This window comes from Acyrthosiphon pisum, chromosome X, assembly GCF_005508785.2.
Source record: "Acyrthosiphon pisum isolate AL4f chromosome X, pea_aphid_22Mar2018_4r6ur, whole genome shotgun sequence".
NCBI classification, from domain to species: Eukaryota; Metazoa; Arthropoda; class Insecta; order Hemiptera; family Aphididae; genus Acyrthosiphon; species Acyrthosiphon pisum.
In genome coordinates, this window is record NC_042493.1 from 54218217 (window position 1) to 54229071 (window position 10855).

The window sequence follows — 10855 nt, forward strand, 5'->3', positions numbered from 1 at the left end:
ACATATAGTACCTTATCTTTTAGCAAATTGGATCAAGATGGTACTTTAAAGAGGTTATTTTCTGATTTTCTCAATAGTGACAAATCGTCCTCGCTCAGAATCGTTTTTCTTATACAATGATATTTTATCATTGAATTCAAGTCTAATACAACCTATTAAACAATGACCCCTTGTAACCTGTGATTGTTATGAAAATGGGTAGTTTTAAAGAGAAGGTTTTAGTGTTGGTTATTTTTTTTGGACCCCCCCCCCCCACCCCCCCAGAGCAAATTTGAATGTACGCCACTGAGTACAATAGTGTGGTTAATAAACAAATATAAATTATTCAAATTGTTCTGATGCTAATCAACTCAAATACAATTAAATATATTGATTTTGTTAACTATTTTATGGTACTGTCACTTTATTATATTTATAAATGTTTCAAAAAAAGTAAGTATTTTATTTTGTATACATAATATATCTTCTGACATCTTATGAGAAAAATCGAGAGTCGCTAACTTAAAATTAATCACTTACATTTTTGTGACATTAGTTCAACAAATTAATCACTGGATAATCATTTTATTTTTAAAAATATATTTTCCGTTTAAATTGCAACATTTTTTTTTGATTTTAGTGTACGGAGTGTGCATTATGTGCTACTTTAGCCGGTGATTCAAGAAATTATTTTAATGACGCATAAGAGATCAAAAGACGAAGTAATAAACGATTTATCTTTGACTTTAAGGAAATAATAATTAATAAAATTATGTTTTTTTTTGTTTAGTAGATGAACAAATTTATAAAATTATCATTACACACATTTATTTGTTGTGCATTTATATTTCGTACGTATAGCTACATGAATCTTTAAAATGTTTTGTGCACAGTGGTCGAAATGGCTCAAGATAAGAGGAGGGATGCCTTACAATTCAGATTTCCTGATATCATTATAACATTTTTCGCACCTAGTATAATATATTTTTTTTTATAGTTCACATTTTGTTTATGCATCAAAACACTACAAACTTTTTTTTTATAATAAATAATCTTTAATATTAAACAAATAAATAACATTTTTCAAATTTTAGTCAAAACTGATTTTTATTTCTAATATTTTTCTGTAGAGATTTAAGATTATATAGTTGAATTTGTAATTAATACTAAAAATATGATATGTTATTTAACAAAATCTATTAATATTCAAGTATAACATTTTTTCTACTTAATTTAGCAAACACTTTTTCTTGATTAAGTAATAAAAGTATCCCCCCCCCCCCCACTCCGACCACTGTTTGTGCATTAATTATCATTTAATACCTACTCAATGTTGGTGGGGTCCAAGGCGTCCAACCTTCTACGGGCTTCGACTATAGGTACTATAATACTTCTTAAATAATAATTTTTACGAATTCTTAACTCAAAATAATTTGCTAATTTTCGTGATTTTTCCATATTTTGTCAATTTTTGAACTTTAAATGCTTATAAAAAAAAACTGTGACTAAGGATTTTTAGTATTTTTCATCTTCCTTTGAAACAATATACTTGGAGCCTTCTATTAAATTTTCAAGCTTTTTTGATAAACAAATAAAATTTTATTGATATTTTTAGAAAAAAAACTGAAAAAAAATGAAAACTGACAATGTCCGTAAAGAGCTCAAAATAAGTCAAAATATTTTGAAAATTTTATCGTGTATAGAAAATGGAAATGTAAACATTCAGTCAAAATTTCATGTATCCACGGTCTTTTTTTTTAAAGTTACACCAAAAACCAAAATCGATTTTCTCGAAAACAGATTTTGCGTAAAAATTCCCGTTTTTCCTTAATTTTTCTTTTGTTTTTCCCGGCGCTTTTGAAAACTACTGGGAAATTTAAATTTTGACCTCCTCAATGCACCAACGATATTCACTTTCTGATCGAACAAGATACTGAAGTTGAAAATCGTAGCATTATTTCGACTACTTATCGTGTACACAGACACAAAAAAAATAAAAAAATAAAAAAACACACATCATTGTAAAATCAATACATTCATCGTTCCACTCAGAATCTAAAATAAAAGGGGAAAATCTTATTAAGATTTGTGAAATCTGTAACGCATTAACTATTAAAAATAATACTTGTATTTTTATAAGAACTTAATTTAAAAAAAAAAATATTATTATTATTATTATTTGATTAATATTGTATTTACTTGTTACTTATTTTGTTTTATATTTTATATTTATTCGAAAAAAAGTTAAAATTGGATAGGTACTGTCGTACTGATCTTATAAATAATATGGTACCTATATTGGTTAAAATATTATTGCCAAATCAAGAAAATACAATTAACTTTCTCAAATACAACACGTACGCCCTGCTATATTGTTCTCAAGAAAATATGGTATAAAACAAAATATTACTGCAAGGCTGTATCATTTCGAAAAACTATGTAACCGTGGTAACCCTGCTTGTGATCGAACATTCATTTTGATGTTTTTCTTTCCTACTAAGTTATTTAGTTATTTGTATTTAATTGTTATAGGTACTAACACGTAATTTAACTAATAGTGTGTTACATGGAACCTTTATATCAATACTGTCATATCAATATTTTACAGCCATTGTGTCCACAACGAATATATTTATTAGTTAGTAAAATATTTTAAGCCAAAATGTCGTCCCAGAGGTCAGAAAAGTTATCGATAAATATTAATGAAGAGAGTTCAGTGGAAAATGAAATTGTGGTAAATTCTCGTTATACGCACAAATTAATTATTATGAAATAACTAATTTCATGACTGCTGGTTTGTGCACATATTTACAAACAATAGAAAGCTTTTTTTTAACAGTTTGCTTATGTCTGGAAATAAATAGATAAATAGAGTGTGCTTAAGGGTCTTATACAATTATACAGTATGGATGTAAAACTTCGAAAATGTTCAATCGCATTTCAATAATTAATTGAATATATTCAAAACTAATTTACTAACAAATAGTTAAAAAATAATAATAAGTACTAACAAAAAGAAATATTAAAAAACCAAGATAACCTATATAAAAAATATTTATTCCGATTGTAAATCTTAAAAAAATGGACCAATTAACATTTTAAATTTAAGTTTGTGGCTATTTTGTGTGGTAGAATTAAATTATTTAAATGTTTTTTTTTTTTATTCACGAAACAATTTAGTTAATGAAATACCTACTTCACAAATAACTAATAACTATAGAAAATTAAACCCAAATTTCACAATATTGTTAAGCTTTTATGTCAATGACATCATAAAATAATTTGAAAAAATGACCGAAGTACTAAGTCTTATAAACTATATAGGATGAAGGGAAATGTTGAACAAATAAATAAAAATTTTTAATTTATGTAAAGTACACTGTACCTATTTACCTATACAAAAATTATAAGTACAAGTACACCATATGTACGCCTCATATTAAAAGTTTACAAAATGGTTTCTGTTGTTTGTGAATTCGTGCACAAACAAGCTAAATTTTTTACTTTTGTACAATCGAGTTGTTTTTTAGGAAAATATGCTCAAAGTGGATGCAACTGAAACTGCAACTGAAGCTGTGATTGAAACTACAACTGAAACTGCAACTGAAACTGCAATTGAAACTGAGCCTGAAACTACAACTGCAACCGAAGCTGCAACTGAAACTGCTACTGAAACTACAACTGAAACTGCAACTAAAACTGCAATTCGTTTAAAAAAAGGTTAATATTGTTTGAATTAATATTTTTTTAAATATTAGTGATGAATATAAGATGATTATCTCATTAAACAATTGTGTACAAATTTAATCTTTTAGATCCGATTAAAAAATATCTTGATGAAAATTTAAAAACTGTATTCATACCGAAATATTTACATGAAGATTTTAAATGTACTGTAGGAACACACGTTTTTATAAATAACCCATGGAAAAAAATATCTCGTAAAAAGATTATTGAAAATTTACAGTTACAAAAAACGAATTCATGTTTTTGGGAGTTTCGAAAACAAATTGAAGTAATAATAAATGATTGATGTTTTTCCTAAATAAGAAAAATCTTTTTAGTTTTTTATTTTATTGTATAATTTGTGTATTTCATCAGGACATAACAAACGATGATGTTTTAGTTGGATATAAATCCTCTAGTAGTACAGACGAAGAATTCGTATTATGCATCACAGACAAAGCAAGAAAATATATTGAAGAAGCACAGAAACGAGTACAAATAGAACTCGAACAACAGGTTGAGAGGTCCATGAATCGTCTAATAGGTCATTGGGATCCCAAAGGCAGTGAAAAAGATATTGAAGATCTAAAACCAGTTACGACGCGTGAAAAGGTATGATTTACCACGTTAGTTTAATGTACCATCTGGAAATTGGGATCCCCGATAAATCCAATGTATTTATGTAGGTACTTACGTTTTATCTCCGCAGGTTAAAGACAGTAATTTACCTAACATACAGTGGCGTAGACAGGAAGTGTTTGAGTGTTTAACCTCCCCCCACCTCCCCCCCGCATTGAAATTTTTTCACATAATAAATATATTATTTAAATACGAAAACTATCATAAAATTGGTTTAATTTATACCCCTCCTCCATTTCATAATTATGGTTAAGCCACTGCTAATATAGTATATGATATAGTATGTATCATACATAATTAATTCAATATTAACCTGTTGAAAATGTTATTATTTAAATAAAATTATTATATATGTATAAGTTGTAACATAAGTTAATTGATCATAAACTTATACAGATAAAATATAAATGGAAAATTCCAAAAAGAAGAATTCAGGTTGATGCAGCATTTGAGAAATCAAATTCAAAATCCGTAAGAAATCAATATGTTAAATTAAAACCACAGTCAAAAGAAATATTTGAAATGAGTGATAAGTTAATAATGGAGTCAAATATACAAGTATTTATAAAAAATATTTAATATCATTATAGTAATTTAAATTGTTAATATATGTTTGATAATTTTTAGGCCAAAAGTAAAACAGTTAATAGGGAAATGCAGACAATTCCAAAAATTAAAGATAATAAATGCATTCAGTCGATTATTGAAGAAGAACAAATTAATCAGCCACAACCTATAATGAAAACAGCAAAAGTCCTGGATGATTTTTTATTAAAAAATGTTCCTGAGTAAATATTTATAACTATTATCCATACGACTATACATTAAAAAAAAAAATCACACTTTATTATGTACTATTGTCTACGAGTATAGCACATAGGTGATACCTAATTATTCTAAAATTCTATAAATTATTATCAATATATTTTCAAAAATTCTAACATATCAAGTTCCTAATATAGTAGTACTTACGTACTGTAAAGTGTAGGTAGGTACACCTATAATAACTTAAAACTAGTAGTTCTAACTTCTAACTACTATTGTAGTCATATATTATATGATATTATATTGAAAATCGACTACTGTAATGTATTGTCTTTTGTTATTAATTTTTAGTGTAATGACTCAGTTACAATATAACGAGTTGTACGATTTATACCGTGATGACTACAAACAGATGAAAGATAAAAATAAAACTAAAATTGAAAAAGTTGACGAGGCGATAAGAATTCATCCTGGATATCAGAATGAGACGTCACAAAAAAAATACGTATCAAGCATTGCTTGGCATCCTACGATAGTAGGTAAGACTATAGCTGAAAACAAATTGTGTGATTAATTAAAATCATTTACAACACATTATATTTTTAGGTATTTTTGCCGTTTCTTACATGTCCAATAGCAATGAATTGGTAAAACAAGTGAGCTTAGAAAATACAGATGACGAACCTACTGAGTCAAACGTCAAAGACAAACATTTCAGTATATCATACACCGAAGATGACGACCAAGATAATTGGAATAACCATCCAAAAGTTAAACTTTTGGATAATAATTACGACGAAAAGTTTTTGTATTTTTTGTACAGAGAATTTGTGCAGGTATATTACTGTGGCTTGGTGCAAGAAGGGCCAATGTCATATTTTGACAAAATTAAGATTATTTGACCAATGTCATTAAAATCTGCTTATGTTACTTGTGTTAAAAGGGCCAATTTCTCTTATGCTGTATGTCAAAATTAGATTTGACATTGGCCTTTTTACAATAATCGATAGAATAATAATCGATTTATTACGGGCTTATGTCGACATTGACCACATATTATCTATAGCCACGACATTGGCGTTTCGAAATCAATTAATAAAGTTTATAAATGTAAAAGTTACTAACATTATGTTCAATTGAATATTATTATTAGGTTTTCATAAAAAAATTCAAGTTATTTAATTATTAAAAATTGTTTATTTTAAATTTTAGTTTTTGGCCAATGTCAAACCAAAGTAATTTTATTATTTTTTTTTTTTTTTTTTGGGGGGGGGGGGGCAATGTTAAACTAAAACGTACATATTTATACTTAAAAACAAAACGAGAGTCATACAATGAAATAAAAACAAATGTAATTAAATAACAGCATTTTTAGAGTTCAAACAAAAAATTTAAGATTTTTATGTAAATTTTAAAAATTGGCAAATTTAATATTTTAAATTCCTTAACATTGTCAAAATATGACATTGGGCCTTCTTTTCCCTTCTTAATTTAATATTACAATTTGGTAACAATTTTGAAAATTATTAAAATTTGGATATTACAAACCGAAGAAAATAAGAATTCTTCAAATAACCGAGGATGAAAAAATGAGCCAAGGACATATGCGCAATATAGATGGAAATTTGCGCCAAACGTTAATTTACGATTCTAACGAACAACTTTCCGCATACAATGAGTTAATTGGAGAGGAATATAATCATGAAGACGATGTAATAAGCAATCATACTGATTACTCAGTAAGCTATAGGAAAATTACGACTAATAGTGAACCAAGTGAAACTGACGAAGACGTGTGTCACCATGATTCCGACACTGAAAGTTTTTATAATATTTGGGGTGAAGATACTGAATGGTTGTATAACAACCAACTGAGGAACGTTGTTAGAAATATACATAGGTAATATCTATAACTATATTTTTATTATTATTAATTTACTTTTATTAATCTAAAAAAAATAAATAATCTAATTAGGGATTTTAATAAGAAATATAATAGAGAAGCTAAGGAAGAAAAATTGTTTGAACTCTTGATGTCTGAAACTAAGGAAAAACAAAAGTATATATATTTTTTATTATGTGTTTAAAATAAATGTTGTAATTATTTATTATTTTATTTAAACATATAGAAATGAAGAAACTAGAAAAGAGAAAATGAAGTTAGCCAAGGATATGTTTGAAGCTGGAGATAAATATAAAATATCTAAATCTAAAAAAAAAACTAAGAGTAAACTGAATAAACAATATGCATTGATACAAAATGACCAAGAATCTATGATCAAACGAGAAAGTACACCATTAATAGATGAACAAAATAACGCAGTTGTCGTTTGGTCAATTAGTGATAATGTTTTCCCGCAGGTATTTTTTTTATTTTAGTATTAATAGTATGATATTTTTATCTATAAGGATTTCGCTGACAGTGATTGAATATTTTAAAACTCATATTTAGTTGAGGTTGGAGAGTCCCGAAGAAGTGAAATGTGTTGAATTTAACACTAGAAATGGAAACACCATTGTAGGAGGGTTGACAAATGGGCAGATTTGCATATGGGACATTGAAGGAAAATTGGAGGCGATGGGTTTAAATATGAGTATGTCTGAAAAGGAAAAACAACATAAAAAACATCTGGTAAAAATAATCATAACAAATACTTAAATATTGCAGTGTGCCAATAGTAAAGTATAAAATAACCATTTTTTATTCGTTTTTTGTTATTTACAGCACATGCACATGGAGTGGTCATTAGACGTAAATTTTAAAACTAGGATCAGACCGACAGCCTTAAGCGCCATCACAGAATCCCACGAGTCAACAGTCACTGCGATCCAATGGATTCATCCAATGACCAAAGTTAGTGAATATTTTAATAATATTATGTATATTGGATATAAGTTGGTTCTTACCTACGTAAAAAACGAAATGGTATCTCGGTACATCGAAATAAGACAGCCACCGTGGTTTTGCAGGAAAATGTCATTAGGTCACGTCATTTAAATTCATATCAAATAAATAATACGAAAAACATATGGATTTATATTATACAAGAACATTTTAATGCGATATGTTGAAATACAATGATTGAAATATTGAATTAATATAATATAATTATAGGTATAATATGCTACCGGAAAAACTGATCACTTGGAAAATATAGGTTTACTAGTTATCAGCGTATTTTTTATCAAACTGTTGCTAAAAACATTTTGTACAATCTAATATGTACAAATCATGACAGTAAAAGCTTATTGATCCTTAACAAAAAGAAATATGATTTTAACTAACGATGTTATAGGTAAATACTTATATTAAATTAAATTAGGCACATTTTTTTTATAATTTGGTTTGTGAAACTACATTTATTTTGTTTCATAATAATAATTAAACACTATTAAAACATAAAAAACAAATAACTGATGTTTATTTTAAAAAAAACTATAAGAATATAAATATTTAAGAAAATTAATAATTATTAATAATTTGCACAAGATGCAGGTTCTATTATATAGTATATTAACGAATTAACGACATTTGCATTTTTTCTGGCGATCATCTCATAAAATCTTTGCCCACCCATCAATGCCAATTAAGAAACATTTAGACGTATGCTTGTGGTGGCATAATAGACAATACTTTTGTACACTTTGTACAAATAATTCATAATAATTCATAGGGATCAAAATTTCCGAAATAAAAGGTTTTGATATTTACCTACAGAACAAATATTGAAATATCCATATATATTTTATATATTTTATATATTTTTAATAGATTTATTTTAAATTTTAATACAATAATACATTGACAACCGTATTGGCAAATGTGAAATGACAATGACAGGTTTCCTTATCTATTTTTTAAAATGGTTTTTTTTACATAGATTATTTTAATTTTTAAGCAAAAACAATTTTTTAATTTTCCACAAATTAGGTTTTTTTTTAATTTTCCGAAAACTTCGGTTTTTTTCGGAAATATATTATTTGAATATTCTCCAATTTTTCCACGTTTTCCGAGGCTCTGGGAAAAAACGGTTTTTCCGAATTTTTTCGGAAATTTTCCGGCATTTTGATCCCTAATAATTAATTTACGTAAATAATTTACATAAATAACAAAAATTTGTTTTAACAATGTATTATATTTTATGTAGTTATAATTTTTTTTAAATAAAAGGGGATGGGAGATGATCTTATGTTTAGAAAAATAAAACTAAAAACAAATCCAGTACCTACGTACCTAAATTTGAAATGTTTACAAATAGCACAAAAATAGTCATAATTATAGTATGACACAAGCCTGGGCAAGTTAATGATAATTATTATAATAGTTAAAAGTTAACCTAATTTTTTTTTTTTAACTCAGTTAAGTTAAAAGTTATACGAACATTTTCAATTAACTTATTAACTTAAGTTAAGTTAAGTTATTTTTTTTTATAATATCTTTATAAATACCCAGTAATATGGTTTAAATAATAAAAATCATAAATATTATTGAACACAGGAAATAGCAAATAGCTTTTCTATACGTGGGTACTGAATTGATAGAATTATGAAGTAGGTACGAAAAAAATACAACATTGAAAATGCCAAAACAAATACAACCTTTTGATTTATTAATACACTAATACAGATAAGTACTATACATATTTTTAAAATTATTAAATAAAAATAACATGGTATTTAAGAATGTACTTAATTTTAAACTCTGAATACTTTTTCAGGGTACTAAAAGTCTAAAACTGTTAGAGAATATAGCCAACTTTATACTTCAGTAAAATATTTAAAATACTCCAAGCTTCGCATCAAAAGTAGCCTCCAAACAACTACCAAAAAGAGAATTAGCCATAGTATTCAACACTATCGAAAATATACCACAAATTGAATATCTTATCGCTCTTTCCAAATTAATTTCACCGAAAGACATTACGTATGCTTCCCGGATATCTAATGGTCGTTTCTGTGTATATCTCTCAAACAAAAATACAATCGACAATCTTCTTGCCCACCACCAAAACATTACCGTCAATAACCAGATTATCAATATTCGCCAAACAATTTAGCCCAACAATTCCTAATTCTATTATTGAATCGAGTTTAAATTATGCCAGTTTTACTTTAGTATCGCCGATTATTAAACTAAGAACCGGATTCAATATTGAAGGTTTTACACACATAATGAGTTTCAAAAGACAAATTTTTGTCAAACCAGATGATTTTGAAAACAAACCTACATCAATTATAATTGACCACGAAGACATTACATATAGAATATTTATAAACGACGACATGGTTACATGTTTCCACTGTAAATTAAAAGGACACATTTCAAACCAATGCCCTAATCTGAAAACGCAATTAGTACAAAATGAAACGCATAATATCTCTACACCCGAAACAAAAATAAATGAGAACATTATATTAGACAACGAACCTAATCCCGAATTAAATGAAGATATTAACAATATTGGATTAAACATTGCACCACCCATGGGCATAAAAATACCGGCGCCTTCTACACCAACCCTATCTCTCCCCCCTACTTCTCCGAATAACAAAACCTCAAACGTCTTCATAATGGATCATACCTCACAAGATTAAAGTGAAAACGATAACTCAGATTGAATAATAAAATCAACAAAAAAAAGGTGGGTAAGTGGATTTCGCTCTGCTGTACAGTAGGTTACAAGTGGGTCATTGTATAATGGATGGTATTAAATTTGAATTCAATGATATAATATCATTGTATAAG

General features: G+C 27.1%; 2 protein-coding genes across 2 annotated transcripts; both read left to right on the forward strand.

Moving 5' to 3' along the window:
* Positions 1-2641: 2641 nt before the first annotated feature.
* On the forward strand, positions 2642-7252 carry LOC100570031. Its single transcript, XM_029485196.1, has 10 exons — positions 2642-2713; positions 3510-3699; positions 3795-3994; positions 4081-4317; positions 4741-4902; positions 4972-5132; positions 5461-5648; positions 5716-5945; positions 6663-7009; positions 7085-7252. The coding sequence occupies exons 1-10, from the start codon at positions 2642-2644 to the stop codon at positions 7194-7196; spliced, it is 1899 nt and encodes a 632-aa protein (XP_029341056.1). The 3' UTR covers positions 7197-7252.
* Positions 7245-8107, forward strand: LOC115033138 (WD repeat-containing protein 63-like). Its single transcript, XM_029485197.1, has 3 exons — positions 7245-7470; positions 7562-7741; positions 7835-8107. The coding sequence occupies exons 1-3, from the start codon at positions 7264-7266 to the stop codon at positions 8105-8107; spliced, it is 660 nt and encodes a 219-aa protein (XP_029341057.1). The 5' UTR covers positions 7245-7263.
* The last annotated feature ends 2748 nt before the right edge of the window (positions 8108-10855 follow it).